A 17210-nucleotide genomic window follows, 5' to 3' on the forward strand; every position below is an offset into this window, starting at 1 on the left:
TTTCAAGCCAGTTTTCCATGCCGACAAGGGGTTTAAACTGTACTTGGTCCCCTCTTTTCTCTGTACACAAAATATCTTTGCCGGAAAAATAGCAGATCTACAAGCTTGTATAGATCCGTTATTTTCCACAGATTGTTCGCCTCCAGACTCCAGTATATATGCCCAGAATGGGTAATTAACCCATTTTAGGCGGGAACCCCTTTTGGTGTTAGCATTACGTTATGCTTTAGCTATTTAAAAATAGAAGATCTACAAGCTCATTGTAGGTCTGCTATTTATGAAAAATCGAAGAACGACTGACACAGAAACATAGCTTTTACAGAAAACTGTCAGGACGTAGAAGACATTTTTAGAATCTGATCTCAGGTCAGAACGGGTTAAATGAGTGCATCACGTACCTTGGCGTGAGGTTGTTGAAAGGTGACTCTGGAGCTGTTGAGTAGAGATGGGTATCTCAGCAGGTGAGATGAGGTGGACATGAAGGGGAGTCTGTGGGCACCGCTGGGCTGGTTGTGTAGCACGGCTGAGAAGCAGATATGAACCGTGTCCTTCAAAGCTTTCAGCTGAGACTCCTGTGACATGAAACAAGATTATACACAAGAGGATTATTCTGCCCTTTATATGCGGGCCTTCTCCTCCATCCGTCAACTGCGAGGGATTTAAGCCTCATAGTACAACCTTGTTGCCTGCCAAAAAAGGACCGATCAACAAGCCCTTCTCATCGATCCGTCTATATGAACTGTGAAAGATTAAAACCTATTCTACAACAGGTCGTTAAGAGGAAGCAATCTGATTGGTTGAAACGGTTTCTAGCCGTTGATCAAACCAGCACTGTTCACCACCTAATCAAAAGAAAGAATTCAGCCGCTCTGTTTTCCCAGAGCGCTAGCAAACTCGGTGGCTAGGCTAGCTAGTTTCTTTGGACATTTGTGGTCGTAGTGACTACATCTGTCATTAAAAATATATATTTTTTCAGCGATTTTCTTAGTTTTAAGGGTAACTGTTGTAGAATTGCAATATTACACTCAAGGGTGTTGTTTACTTCAGTGATGCTTGCGGAACTCCACTTCGTCTCGTTCCCCTACCGCATCACTGTCGTGGCAATAATCACGTTAAACAACAGCCTCTAATATTGCTTACATTTAGGGCAGATTCATACCGAGTTCCGAATACGATTGCCTGCATGCTGGCCATTATTCACATTGGCCTTTTCCACACCCGAGTATACACTTCATTTGTAACTGTGTTCAACATTGCAGCGATCCGTATCCGAGTACACTTCAATATAGGTCCCAACTCCAAAGACTACGTCCATGCGGTCCCGGGAATGGTTGGGTGATCCGCTCTCGGGAACGATACGCAGCATTCACACTACAACATCTACAGTAGGCTATAGTGTGAATCTGCCCTTAGGCCTATACTTCATAGTACTACTAGCTATCGTGACTTGTTGGGACCACCAAACGTGCTATCGTGACTTGTTGAGATCACCAAACGTGCTATCGTGACTTGTTGAGACCACCAAACGTGCTATCGAGACTTGTTGTTTCACGTTCAATGCGTTGACAAGAATGTGTGTTTCTGCAAAATATTATACAAGTATTACAAAATATTTACATAATTTGAAAGTTTACATTCTGCATTGTCATTTTGTAAAATGCTGAAAAATGACCAAGGCCCTCATGTGGGACAAAGCATTATGCGGTCACATATTATAACCCGTCAGCAGCCGTTTTGCCAACACAGATGGCAATTTGGTGGTGTAGAGAGAGAGAGAGACAGCACAAACTCTCTCAACTGTCTGTCGGCAGAAATGGTAAAACTACAACCAAGCACATCAGAGGTTGATGTAAACAAATAGAGATAGAGGTAAAGTAAAAAAAAAAAAAAAAAAAAAAAACCCACCATTCCAGCAGTACTAGTGGGTTCTAATGTTCAGACCTCAGGGAGAATCTAAGCCCTGCCAAAGCAAAAAAAAAAAGTGTTGTAAGTTTGCTGCAGCCTCATCACCTTGCTTGCATTTATTGATATTCTTCTCTCTGTTCAAAGTCTCTACCAATTTCACATCATTAAAATGGATCAGATGTTTGACATCCAGTATTAATATTTCATTCAAACAGATCCATCAACCTGCAAAACAAAACTATACTACACGGGAGAGAATGTCAAACAATAAAATAAAAAAAAGCTGATATGTTATATTAGTTATATCCACCTTGTCGAGCGCTGTCTTCTCCAGCTCCTCCTTTGCGATGGTTAGCTTGTGCTCCAGGTCCATTAGCTGCTGGCCCTGAAGTAAGACGTGCACGTTAGAAACAATTGAGTCCTCTTGCACTGGGGCAAAGTTCTGCAAACACAACGTTCCTGCATCCCTGCTCTCCTCTCAGCACAGTTATTAATAATGAAATATCTCTGTAGCACAAAGGATTGACATTCACCCTTTATCTTATACTGCTGCTCATCACTTTTGGCCTCACTTTTCTAAAGTCTCTGTGAGAGCAGTAACATAGTCCTTTAGGGCAAACTTCAGTTGAGCTACGCACGCACACGTGCATGCGTGTATGGGTGTGATGAATGGGTGGATGTAATGTGCACACATTGTAAAACGCAATTTTGGATAAAGGTCATAGGCCTATACTATATGAATGCACCAGTTAACAAAGATGATGGGCGTGTGACTGTGTGTGCAGGTCTTAAGGTTGGAGGCGATTTTCGGTTGGTTTATTTGCGTCGGCTGCAATGTGTAATGACCTTTACAACTTAACTTATATCTAACTAGCGGGGCAATGCACATTATCATTCCAGTTCCACTGTAGGAACACATCTATGATCATGGCCTAATATGATTTTAGTATTTTATATATATATATATTATAATAATGTCATAGTGAAATCATGGCCAAAGGACAATTGAAGGATTTGATTGGGTTTGATTCAGAGCCACTATTCATTCACGGCCCGATTCTCAGTAACAGGCCCACATGTCTGCATTGCATTAATCACGTGGATGATGAACATAATCAAGCTGACTGAGAAGGAGTTGGATTGAGATTAAGAAACCTATACGAGAACTTGAACAATGAACTGAACGATACATTGAAAAATGATTGTCCAGTGAACTGACTATTACAATACACAGTGAACTATTCAGTTGGACTCTGATAACGTACAAATATAACCAAAATGGTTACATTTGTACACAACCAAGGGTACTGTATGTGTACGTAGCATCATCCTAGTACAGTAGGCTATGTATGTATGTATGTATGTATGTATGTATGTATTTGGTTAGAATGGGTAGGGTTTAAAAAAAGGCAAGAATTTGCTCTGGTGCACTGGCCTAAAAGTGGGTCCTTAAAAACTGCTAAAACGTCTGAAATGTATGTATGTAGGTATGTATGTGTGTGTGTATTTTAAAAGGGGGGGGGGGGCTTTTTGGTAAAAATCCCTGCCCGCAATACCTTCATATATTTAAAATGAGTCCAAAATAGGGTTACCAGTGAAGGGCCTATTCACTGGGGACTATGCAAGGCAGAGGCGTCCACCCCCCTGAGTCCAAGTTTAAGCTAGACCGCATACCTAAACCATATTCTAAAACCCAATGGTAAAATGGATATAAAAAAAGGAAATTAATAAAACAACCTAAAACCAAACAGGAGTAAAAGTTCACAGCAAGGCCTGGATACCATTTATTTATTTACATAAAAATGAACAGGAAGGGGATAAAAATCAACTTCTTTCATTAAGACCAGTGGGTGTTACAGTTTGTAATTTTTTTATCCATCTGTGTTCCATGAGTTTCCGCTGTCCACTGGTCCAACGGACTCCACATTCCAGACCTGAAATGATGAGGTTAGCGATAGGATGGGATTGAAAGTGTGTGTACAGAGTTGTGTGTATGTCTGCTCGTTGGATGTGATATAAGTGTTGTTTGAGGCGTGTTTCTAGTGTGTGTCCGGTTTCTCCTATGTAGTGTTTGTGACATTGTGTGCAGGTGATGATGTAGACTATATTGGGTGTGGTCAGAGACAGGGGATCCGTGATGGGGGAGGAAGTGTGACTATGGGGGTTATTGATGAATTTGCGGGGTTTGAAATGGAGTGTATGAGGCTGTGGGGGCTTGGGAGGTAAAGTGGAAAATTTGGAATGCACAAGGAGGTCACCCAGGTTCTTATTCCGTCTAAGTGCTGAAATTACTGAATGTGTTTGTAATGGGGGGTAGGATTGTTGTGTGGTGGTGAAATTCTGTTTAAATTTGTGGTGTAGTGGTTGGAGTGTATGTGAAAATGTGGTTATGAATGGGAGTAGTGTTGTAATGGTAGAGGAGCCGATGGCCTGGATGGTGGGAGAAGAAGAGTTAGAGGAGGGAAGACCTAGAGGAGAGGGTAATGTGTGGGCCCCGTCCAGGTCCGTCCCTGTCCCCGCGCTAGAGAGAGGCTGAGGTAGCTGGGGAAGAAGGCTAGGATTGAGGTTAGGGTGAGGAATGGGGGTGAGAGGGTTAGAGGTAGGAGGCAGAGTGTTTGTGGAGAGTGGCTGGGCGGGGGAGAGAGAGGCCAGGGCATTGCTCCTGATGGTACGCAAAAACCTTTTGCTGTAACCTCTCCTTCGGAGGACTGTAAAGAGTGTGTGTGTGGCCTGAGTAAAGTGTTCCCTATTGGATGAAATCCTGAAAAACCGAATGATTTGTGATTTGATGATTCCTGCAAATGTGTGCTTTGGGTGGTAGCTGTGTTTATGGAGTAGTGCGTGTGTGTGTCTGTGTCCTTAAAATAAATTTTTGTCAGTAGTTGTTTATGTGTAGGATCTATTGTATGAAAAAATACGGTGGTGTCCAGGAAGTTAATCTCTGTTGGATGAATTATGTGTTTGATGGTTATGGAAGCATGGTGTGTGTTCAAAATCTGTAAAAATGTATCAAACTGTTGTAAGGTGTGTGGCCAGAGTCCTATGATGTCATCTAAAAATCTGAAATACATGGTAGGTTGTAGTGGACACTTTGCCAAGGCCTCTCTCTCCCACTCACTCATGTATATGTTAGCATAAGCGGGTGCAAATTTCTTGTCCATAGCTGTGCCCTCTATCTGTAAGTAATGTTTGTTATTAAATGTGAAGTCATTGCAATTAAGACTAAGTTCTAATAGTTGTAAAATGGCATTGTCTGGTCTAGTGTTGTCCGGGTGTGTCTGGAAATAATGTCATAGTGAAATCATGGCCAAAGGACAATTGAAGGATTTGATTGGGTTTGATTCAGAGCCACTATTCATTCACGGCCCGATTCTCAGTAACAGGCCCACATGTCTGCATTGCATTAATCACGTGGATGATGAACATAATCAAGCTGACTGAGAAGGAGTTGGATTGAGATTAAGAAACCTATACGAGAACTTGAACAATGAACTGAACGATACATTGAAAAATGATTGTCCAGTGAACTGACTATTACAATACACAGTGAACTATTCAGTTGGACTCTGATAACGTACAAATATAACCAAAATGGTTACATTTGTACACAACCAAGGGTACTGTATGTGTACGTAGCATCATCCTAGTACAGTAGGCTATGTATGTATGTATGTATGTATGTATGTATGCATGTATGTATGCATGTATGTATGTATGTATGTATGTATGTATAATGTATGTATGTATGTATGTATGTATGTGTGTATGTATGTATGTATGTATGTATGTATGTATGTATGTATGTATGTGTGTATGTATGTATGCATGTATGTATGTATGCATGTATAATGTATGTATGTATGTATGTATGTATGTATGTGTGTATGTATGTATGTATGTATGTATGTATGTATGTATCCCGATCACTCTCATTGACATATAATATATCTCTGGTGTCGGGGAGAAACCAACTCCAAAATGTAAATTTTTCAGGAAATTAAAAATATATTTTTTTCAGGAAATGAAGAAAACCTTATATTTGGACTGGACTTTGGTGATGACCTGGGGATGAATGTTTATTAATAATAATAATAATACATTTTATTTATAAGGCGCCTTTCAGGGCACTCAAGGTCGCCGTAAAGGTTAAAAACAGTTAATACAAAATCAGTTAAAAAGAAAACCAAACTAAGGCACAGCTTGCAGCAGAAGACAACAAAGGTCAGCCATATACCTGCCTAAACAGGTGGGTTTTGAGGTGAGTTTGGAATATGGTGATTTACAGAACGTGTTTTATAAAGTGATGCACAATCCATCCATAAACACCCAAAACAATGCTGTGAATTTGATAATTTGTATCGCAATGTCTTCGGGCAGAGGTTACAGTACCTGACCTTGATTCCGACTGGGAATATTCCTTGCTTAGTGTTAATTTCAGTAGTGAATACACCTCGGGTGTACTGTATTACTGTATTATTTATTTGCTATTTAGGTTTTAACTGGTGGCTTGTGTAGGCCCTCTCTACGAAACGATATCAAGTTGAAAAGGAAATGTCGGGCAGCTTGCAGATTAACCATTTTCAGAAAAGTGCGTACATTTAGGCAACAATTAATGTGCTATTGTGCTATTCTCGGCCAATTTTCTACCGATTGTTCTAATTCCAAATGGCCTATATATTCCGTGAAGTGTACATTTTCATTGGGTGTATAATAATGTATTTATAAGAGGGAAGAAAATAAAAATAAAAGTGAGTGCGTGTAGGCAACAATGTCGTCTCCAGCTGAAGAGGTGTGAACGAGTGGTGCGGGGGTGCGGGGGATAAAGGGGGAGAGCGGTCGAATGGGCCGATATAGTCAGACTGAGTAAGAGATATATGCCTAAAATCATATTTACAAAACGTTTCAAATGGAAAAAAAAACAGAGATGATTTCAATCGAATATTTAGACAAAGTCATGCAAGGGGAACTTTCTCTGGACTCCATGGGCTGAGAAAATAAACATTGAAATCTCAAATTCGGTCAGAACGGCTGCTCAGACTTCCTAGTGTTAAGGACGGAGGCCATCGTTTTCCAGGAAAGAAAGCATCAGATCGTTCTCCCTTAAGGCCCCTTTTCCCATAACAGGGAATTTGAGACGTATCTCAGAAAGCCATTCGTAGCTGTCAAACTGGAGCTGGAGAGGGAATCAAGGGGAATTAAAATTGAGGACTTCTTTAATCAGGAGCACAAAGGCTTTTACATAGTGTCTCTGTAGCAAATGACAACTGAGAGGCAGTAAGTATTCATTGCCTTCTGACCTGAATTACTTTCGGGGAGATAAGGATACAGACAGGTCAACAAAAGGCTCTGCATATAGCTGTGTAATGTGAAAAAGATAGAGGGCTGTTTAATTTACATATTTCAAAGACACGGCTGCTATATCATTAGGAACCGACACTTAGTAATTGGCATCAGACTCTCTCTGCCATGATCTTACAATTGGCTGAGAGAATACATTACGAAGTGTTTCAGCCATGGGAGTAATAGTTCAACACAGAATCATCAGCTTTTGATGTTTGGAGTAGATAAATAAAGTAGGGAAAATAGCAATGAATGTTGCTATACTGTACTTGTGAAGGTTTACATACTTAATAATGTGTTACAGGTCTTTTTGGACCTGTAACACCGAGTGGCCACCGAGTGGCGCGCTACGAGCTTGTAGGTCTGCTATTTTTGAAAAATCGAAGAACGACTGACATTTTTCCGAATCTGATCCCAGGTCAGAATGGGTTAATCAGACCAGTGTGTGTCCAGTGGAAACCTCGTATGAATCTGATCTCAGGTCAGAATGGGTTAATATGTTGTGCCTGCCTGCCTGCCTATTCACACGAGGAGCACAGTAAGATCGGTGCAGATCAAAGCAAGTACACGGACGAGGTGTTGCTCCACGCCTCGACAGACCTGAAATAAATGAGAACGGTGAGAATCGGTGGTACACTGCAAGATGTCTCAGAGGAGGAGAAATCTGACACAGAAACATTTCTCCAACGTTTGTATTGTTTTGACTGATCTGAACGACCTTCTTCTCCACGTGTGGCGGGACTGTGTGGGTTTGAGTCCTGGGACTGAAGCACAGCCTTAGCAAATTAAAAATCTATCTATTCCTTAATAACTCTCTGCTGAAAGCCTTTGGCATTCATATGATATTATTACTTGGGATTTAAAGTTGGTATCTGTGTGATGTGGTTTATAGTTGTACCATCCTGTGTCGATGGTACAATGACAGAAATGTCATTTTTCCCATCAATATACTGGTTAGTCAAGTTGATACCGTATGTCATATCTATGCAGTTTTTTGTTTACAAAGCTTTAACGGAAAACAGAAATGTGATTCGTATTCACATGTCCAATGCAAAACAATTGAATAATCACAATTATTTCCACGACTAACTAACGCTCAACTAAAATGACATGGCGGTAGCAGCCATAATGTGTACATTCGAGAAGTGTTCCAGTTGGTGTCTGAACTCTGAATGACTCCTGCACGGCTGACGGCATCGTCATCATATCTTAAATGACTCTATAAGTGCTCTCTCTCTCCTCCACTGGTCATTTCGACACTGCCTTTTTGGGCAATAGAGCGTGTGTTCCTTTTTCGGAGGCACTGACCTTTAGATGAGAGAAAACCGCCGGTCATCTGCAACACATGACTGCTGCTTCCCTTCGCTCATTTTGACAGGAAAACAATCACGCTACGGCTATTTTTTCAGTCATTTGATCCATGATTGGCGTTTTTATTGCTGTTATTGCTTTTATTGATGACGATCCACTTTTTCTATTCTATATTTATGAATTTTACTAATGATTTAAACAGTTAACCACATTAACCCCCGGCGTCTCTCTTTTGTGCAAATAACCCCAAATACCTGATCTACAAGCTTGCTGATCTTTTTTTCTTTTCCCCCCTTTTTCTTTTACCAATAAAAGCCTGGATTTAGTGATGAAGGATTTACAGCCTGTGACACCAGAAGTCAATGCATCAATCATCCACAGACCATAAATAGAATAATAAATGAATACACTGGAACAATATATTCAGCCACCGCACAGGATAAAACACCAGATGAGGAATGAGGCATTTTATATTCATTTCTGTCACCTTTTGACAGAGCTTTATATATGATGGGTCTGAGGGATCAAATGGTACATTTATGTACAATTTATATAGCAGAATTGTAGCAATTTATGGCAGAAATGTCAACTGACATATTTGTCAACCTCAGCAATGGAAACAAGAGCGTGAAGGTCAAGCTCTGAACTTGTAAATGCTACTGATTATAATACCAGAGTTGAGATACAATTAAGAGCATATTGTGTTAATTGTGATTGGTGAAGTATGCATTTCATCATCTGATCTGATATTTCACACAATTGGAATTAAATATCCCATTAAGTGCCAATCAGTGCCAATTCAGGGCCCTATAAATGTATTTTTAAGGCACATGAAACCCTAGGTGGATTTGTTTTTAATAGTTTTCCAGCTCAGGTTAAAAACTGCAGCAGATTAAAAACATGGCAGTCTAGTAAGAAATGCAGCTGCAACTAATGGGTGTGTTAGGTTTATGTGTGCCCAAAGCCATAGGTGTGCCAATGTGCAAGCATAGACAGTATACTATTACTGACACACTAACTATTAATTTGATGAACTGCAGCTGCGTTGCTTACTAGCCTACCATGTTTCTAATCTGAAATCAAATTACACAATGTTTTTCACACTTTGAGTATATCCTGTGTTCCAAAAAAAAAAGAAAAAAGTTTAGTCTAGTAGTTAGTCTTTAAAGGTGTACCTTTGCAGACGTAATTAAAAGGCTTTTTTGCTAACTTTTTTGCTGAAGCTTATGCTGTAGCTCAGAAACGGAGGCGTGTTTTGGCTTAAACAATCACAGTTTCAGCCTTGTGTGTCTCGTCCTACAGAGCGGCACTGATTGGGATCATTTGTCCAGGTGGTTCTGGTACCAGTCTGGAACAGTTACAAAGACCACCCACCTTGCAGTTTGAGCTTACCTTAAAAATTAAATCCTTTTTCCCATAGCGCAGTTCTTTCAGTTGAGCCTGGATTTTTTTGGACTGCAAGAGGAAGATAAGAAGAAAAAAAAGTGTTAGCTTATTTAAATTGTGAAATTGGTTTTTAGATGCACGTAGCGGGTTTCTACCAGCCAATGCAGAAGATAGGCCTTATGGGGAGAGTTCCAAGCTGTGTCTCGACGAAGGAAAAGAAAATATCAAATTGTCCCCTTCACTGAACTGCGAAGCCCACACAATGATGCAGCTACGCACTGGTTTCTTTCCCACTGTCTAGAGCGGAATGTTCACTCTACACAGTGGGAAAGAATATATAATTTATATATATATATATATATATATATATATATATATATATATATATATATATATATATATATAGTTCTGAAACTTAACTTTTGTCCATTATTTTCCACTATAATAATACCAATTGGTATTGTATTTTAGATCATTTTAATCGTTGATTAGTCATCTTCACAATGAGGCATATAGATTGTAAGGATTGGGTGTTTTTTGGGCCTCCAAAAAATGTGCCAAAATGGCAAAATGGTTGGCATTCAACCCTTGCTTGGAGTTGCTTAGTGGATTGGATGATTACACTCTCACACAGTAATAAGGAAAAAAAATATTGGTCATGTTTACACTCAGTAGCGGGTGGAAGATCCAAAAGCACCTCAAAATGCCATGTATTGCTGTACTTTTATATCATTTTGATGAGAAGACATGGCCAAAGCATTTCTGGGGGTCCCCAGAAAAAGCCAAAAAGGTTGAGAGCCCCTGCAGTACACCATACTGCACACCCCAACATCCCCCCCCCCCCCCCCCCCCCCCACCATACACGCACACACCTCATCCCAACACACCAACTCAAACCTGTGCACGCAAGAACAAATGCAAACATGTGCATACGTCTGTATTATTATACTTCGTTTATAATTTTACGAAGGCAAACGTGCGCATACATTATTACGTTTGTATTATTATACTTTGTTTATAATTTTATGAAAGCCACAGCAGCATAAGGGAGTCAGTAAGAAGGGAGTCACCATCATCATTTTTCAGAGGAGTGTTGTTAAGTGTTTTTTTTTTAATATATTTTTTATCCCACGATTTTGTAACCCATTTTTCACCCCTGTGTCAATCATCTAATGTGATCCTGGGCTCTACACACCCTCCGCCAACCTGGGGAGAGCAACGGACTTAACTCATTCTTCCTTCATGCTTGAGTGTCCAAGTTGCTCCTTTACACCTGAAAGGGGGGAGTTTCCCTGGTTGGACGTAGCGCGTGGAAGGAACACGTTATTCCAACCAGTTCCTTTCCCCTCCATCAGGCGTCCCGGCTGGCCAGGGGGAGGCAGTTTAGAGAACAGGATTACTGCATGTTTTTGTGAGGGTACCTACCCTAGGGGACACGGGGAGAACATGCAAACTCCACACAGAAAGGCCCTTTCGCCAACCCCGCCTTCGGGTATGGGCACTGATGACGCGGAGGAGGAAACACGCCGCCAGCACCCACAGCGCCCCGAGCGGGAATTGAACCCAGGACCTTCTAGCTGTGAGGCGACAGCACTACCAACTGTGCCACCGTGCCCTGTGTTGTTAAGTGTTTTTAAGAAGGGAGTAGGGAGTCAGTAATAAGGACACATACAGTAAGACAGTATGGAGTGAAGCATTATTCATAGTCTGGCTTTTCGGTGGTGAGGTGCCCACCGAACTACATGACGTCACGAGCCGCGGTGAAGAGCAAACCACCGCCCCAGCCCTTCTCTCTGTTTTTACTCACCACCGCTCAACGTTATTTCAGCTCCGGTGGTCAGCTCACCACCGGAGCGGTGGTCACCTCACCACCGAAAATCCAGACTATGAATGAGCCTTTAGTAATAAGAAAACATAAGGCAGTAGGGAGTCAATAATATGGGAGAAAAATAAACTGATGAAGGCACCGCTTATTTCACTTATTATTTTTCCGCTTATTTGGGTGTAAGTTTATTGTACTGTAACTGTTGGTGAGATTTTCATTTCCATTTACAATGTAATACGAATCTATATATGAGGAGTCACACCACAGCAAGTTAACAACTTTGTGTTTACAAGCACTTCTTCCATTTTATGATATTCTATATCTTGTTACTCACTTTGCCTCGAGTATTTTATTTCCCAATAAGACGGCCATCACTATTCACTCGCTCCATGTAAAGTGAATTCACAAAATGTAATCCTGGGGCACTTCATAAAACTCTACAAGGTTAAATAAATGTTTAATGTAGCTTTAAACCTCGCAGTAGACACACACCATATATTTGAGGTCATTAAGTGTGTTAATTAGTTTGTGTCAACAAAGCTTTACCGATGCCGTGTACGGCTTCTGAATCATTCGCTGGTGGTCCACCAAGACCCCCTTTCTTCAACTCTCTCTCTCTCTCTCTCTCTCTTTCTCTCTCTCTCAAAGGGCACCTACGGACGGCTGCAATTCGAAACTGGCCCCCGTAAAATCTGAATCCCCTTTTTCCCCTCACTGTATATCTTTCTTTTCCCTTTTTGCTTCCTTTATGATGAATTCCTGTTCTGTTCTTTAAGTATATAGAAGTGTCTATTTGTACGTCTCTAAATGTTTTGATGAATTGAACATGGTGGACCCTGTTGTAAACAAGTGTAATGCTTAATTGGGTCGTCCACTCACAGTTAACAGTCTTTGTATTGAGTGTGTGCTTGAAATGTACTGTAATTCTGCAAACTGTTAATAAATATTTCAATCAATCAATCAAAACTCTCTCTCTCTCTCTAGCTGGTCAGGGCAGATGGCCGCCCACCTAGAACTCACGAGGGAATGTTGGGTCTCTGTAGACTAGAGACTAGAGATAATTTGTTGTGATTTGGCACTATATGGAGGGTATGCGCATGCATAAAGTGAGTGGCAAATCGAGTGGCAAATCAGAATCAGAAGCCTTTATTGCCATACATGTAAAACATGTTAGGAATTTGTTTCGGTGAACAGCAGAGTACAGTAACAAATTATGCAGTTACCACAGCAGCCATGGACGGCGCTGTAAAGTGAGTTTAATGTCATTTAACGTCGTTTAATGCAATCAGACTTTTCTGTTTGGATGTATGGGCTGTCAAGGCCATAACGTATATAGTTTTAGCCACTCAGTATAGGTGTTCCCGCATATAACTTCCGGGTGTGATGATGTTGTCATGTGCATACCCTCTATACATAAATATAGATACGGACTGACTGGTATTATTCTTATTTTCTATTTCTTAACTGCACTGAAACTATATTTTAATTGTGTTTAAATGTATTTTTATTTTGTTTTGTTATTTGTATTTGTTTCAATGTTTTTCTTTTGCACAAGTTTTTTTTTAAGACTGCCTGTTCCTTATTAGCTTAGTTTGAAGGTAGGTATTATCTGTATGGTAAACAGTTTTGCATGATTGATGAGGGTGAAACTACAGTATATCATTTTAATTATAATGATACACAGTAATAAGTATATGAGTATGTGTGTCTGCCTTTGTACCAGATTGTTTATTTAGTTTAGTTTATTTCGATCAATTCAACAGTGTAACATAAATCAGTACCTTAAATATTCACATTCTCTTATAGATGATCGAAAAGGCATAGGCTGAAGCTCAAAGCTTATTGATGCCTATATCCTTTGATTGGCTCCTATACTGCTTTGATCATATATACTGTACAGCCTCAACCTGGTCAATTATTAAAACGTTAATGTTGTGTTTGCACAGCCAACTTTGCAGTGGGATTCTCCTTTATGTCATGCCAACCTTTTAAAACACTGCTTTTATTCCAGAGTTGGGTCTGATGGGGCCCACGAGGGGTCCAAAGGGAGCCTTTGAAATTATGTTATGCTTTAGCTATTGAAAAATAGCAGATCTACAAGCTCATAGCGCGCCACCGCGTGGCGCGCTACGAGCTTGTAGGTCTGCTATTTTTGAAAAATCGAAGAGCGACTGACATAGAAGACATTTTTAGGATCTGATCTCAGGTCAGAATGGAAAACTGTCCGGATGTAGAAGACATTTTTAGAATCTGATCTCAGGTCAGAATGGGTTAACCCACTGTTTCCCAAACAGTGGGCCGGGAGCCATTAGTGGGTCACGGGCCAATTTCTATGGGTCACGACTCGAGTAAGAAATATCAGATGTTGTGCTTGTATATCTGCTATTTTTTAATAGCCAAAATGACACAGATTCCCGGTTATTATACAAAGCTGTAATGGTGTGTACACACTTTGAGTGTATATACACACACTCAAAGTTAAATAAATACTGCAGGAGTTTAGGGTGTAGATTGGGATCCCAGAGATGAAGAAGGAAATATATATATATATATATGGGGTCGATATGTGGACTTATCCTTGAAATGGAAAGAGTTGAGCATCTCGCAGGAGAAGGGCGCACACCAGAAGTGATGGGGTGCTAAAGGCCTGAGGCGATGAACAATGAAAAAGAAGAAAAAGCCTGCTGCGATGCTGGAGATTTATTTAACCCACTTCGACCTGCCACCAGATTCTACGAATGTCTTCTAAATCCTTACAGTTTTCTGAAAAACCTATGTTTCTATGTGTCAGTGGTTCTCAAACATTTTCATGTCAAGGACCCCCAAAACGATATCTAATTGGCCACCGACCCCCATCTGAAAACATGTAGTTCCAGTGACCACCCAGAAGCAAAGATTTGAGTTAAAACATTCGCTCTGAAAGAATATATTAAAAGATTTGTGCCCATTTTCACGATTTTTCCAAAAATAGCAGACCTACAAGCTCGTAGCGCGGCACTCGGTGCCGCGCTATGAGCTTGCAGATCTGCTATTTTTCAATAGCTAAAGTATAAGATCATGCTTGAAACACCAAAAAGGGGTTCCCGCCAAAGATGGGTTAACAGAAAACAAACGTTTCGAGCCGTAAGGTCTTCTTCAGGGAATGATGTGGATGATCACCAGACCTTGATGTATTTCATTCCAAGGACAAGTAAAACTGTTCCCTGGGTTTACAGTGGCTGAACACAGAACACCCCACATAACACTGAGACCATTTTTTTTTTTTTTATGTTTTTTTGTGGCTTTCGCCTTTATTTTATCCACACTTTTCCTGGGCTGTGTGTGCTCCAGTTCCTGTCGATTTGATCCAATGAAAGCCAATGAAACTGGTCTTGATGACCAATGATATCCAATGAAATCAACAGGAACTGGAGCACACACAGCCCAGGAAAAGTGTGGATATATTTGGAGGGACAGACAGTAGGCTGACAGGAAATGGGGAGAGAGATGCAGTAAAGATGACATGCAGTAAAGGCCGTCGGGATCGGGAGTCGAACCCGCGACACACTGCCAGACTGGATTACCAGCCAAGGTGCCTGGACCGCTGAGCCACGGCCCAGGCGGTCTGTCCCGGTGTTTTTAGTGAAGGCATAATACCTCCAGCTTCCCTGCTTTGGCTGATCTAAGTGTGCGGGAGGGCTTGTATAGGGTTCGATAGGGATGTATAGGGATGCATGTTGCCCAGTACAATAATGCCTATGTCTGTGAGGCAACTATAAAGGCTAATTTAAGCTTAATTAACTTCCCTTTTCCCTCCTCATAATACATTATGATTAACTCATTATTTGATTTCGTTTTATTATTACATTCATAATTTGCTTTTTATTATAGCAGCCTGATGACATAAAGCAATGATGGTTGTCACTGTCTGCATGGCACTGGGTGATCACGCCAGCCTGGGAAATAATGCATTAGGTATATTGTGATACGTTGCTTTGCTTTGGATTGCATCCGAACAATATTCTAATCGACATGTATGTCATCATTATAGACTATATTATAATTTATTGTCCGTTATACATTGAATTATTTGTTTTCCACTATCAGTACCCTAATATTAGATATGAGGTAAGAAAGTAAATAGTAAAGTAGGGAGTAGTCAGCTGTGGGGTGGGGGTAGGGAACTGTGACGGACATTGTGCATTTGTTTGTTTAACTGTATGTAATGTGTTTTATTTTCGTTTTATTTTTCGTTTTGTCATTATTTATTTATTTTTTGTTCTGTATTTATTGTTGTCAAAACATTTCGTGATAAGATTTTGTTTGTATTTGTGCTGCCATGGGGATGTGGGGGGGGGGAGATGTCAATTGTTATGAAAATACTTCTTTGTACTGTAAAGAAAATCAATAAACATATGTTTAAAAATAAATAGTAAAGTAAGTCGCTGTTGAGAACTCTAGTGTTATATATGGAGATCTAAGGGTTTGAGGTCAGATGCAGAGTTGCTGGCCGCGGCTCCATATATGCAGATCTAGGTGATGATCCAGTCTCCTCCATGTATGGTTATCCAGGGTTTGATGAGGTCAGTGTCGTGATCTTCATATATGGAGACGGCCATATATGGAGCATGTCACGAGGCATGATGGACTGACGGCCATATATGGTGGCGTGACATGTCACGAGGTGTGATGTCATGAGCCGTAATGGACTTACAACCATATATGGAGGTGTGACTGACGGGGCGACAGGTTTTCAGATTTTCATAGTAATCTGCAACCTACAGTCGCAAAATAACTACTTTAAGTACTGGGGTTGAGATTGTCCCCCACTAGCTCCCAGCTCCCTTGCTTAAACAATACACTTAATACAGCAATACCTCCTGTACTTGTACTTTGTGGTAAAAGCGGTCAAACCTTCTTCTTTCCTGCCTTGATCTCCTCCTCTTGGGAAAATGACATTATGGCATGATGATGTGAACTGTGCACAAAAATGAATTTCACCCACTTTTTTTACTTGTAAAACTGTGATGTGACAAAGTTGATTCTGATTGAGTAGCACTTTGGCTTGAGTACTTTATCCACCTCTGACTCCCAGCTAAGTTTAAATGAAACCATGCTGCCGCTACACTGAGTTGGCTGTGCCCTGCAGGATCGATTCGAACCCAGAACCTTGCGACACACAGGCAAGCACTCTATCCAGGCACAACTTATACATAATATTAGATAAGAATGCAGTGGTGTTTTTGGGAGCAAATTTTGATTTTAGTTTTAGTCATAATTATTATAAGTTTCCATTTAGTTATAGGATGGAATGTTTTAGTGTTAGTCTAGATTTAGTCGACTAAATATCATAAGATTTTAGTCGACTAAATCTACAATCTATAAATAATGTTATAATCATAATCATTTTGAAAAATCGAAGAACCACTGACATAGCTTTTTCCTAGACATAGCTTTTTCAGAA

At 40.5% G+C, this 17210-nt stretch overlaps 1 protein-coding gene across 1 annotated transcript in view; it reads right to left on the reverse strand.

Annotated features, from left to right (window-relative positions):
• Positions 1-17210, reverse strand: part of LOC310854649 (leucine zipper protein 2-like) — a gene marked incomplete at its 3' end in the record, with an annotated part of 189669 nt that overhangs the window by 17049 nt on the left and 155410 nt on the right. The window contains exons 7-9 of the mRNA XM_083759324.1: positions 9949-10011; positions 2216-2290; positions 399-572 (exon numbers count right to left, since the gene is read on the reverse strand). Coding sequence (XP_083615450.1) covers positions 399-572; positions 2216-2290; positions 9949-10011 — 312 coding nt within the window. The remainder of the gene's footprint in view (positions 1-398; positions 573-2215; positions 2291-9948; positions 10012-17210) is intronic.

The sequence above is a fragment of the Protomyctophum parallelum genome, assembly GCF_964188405.1.
Source record: "Protomyctophum parallelum genome assembly, chromosome: 2".
In the NCBI taxonomy this organism is placed as follows: domain Eukaryota; kingdom Metazoa; phylum Chordata; class Actinopteri; order Myctophiformes; family Myctophidae; genus Protomyctophum; species Protomyctophum parallelum.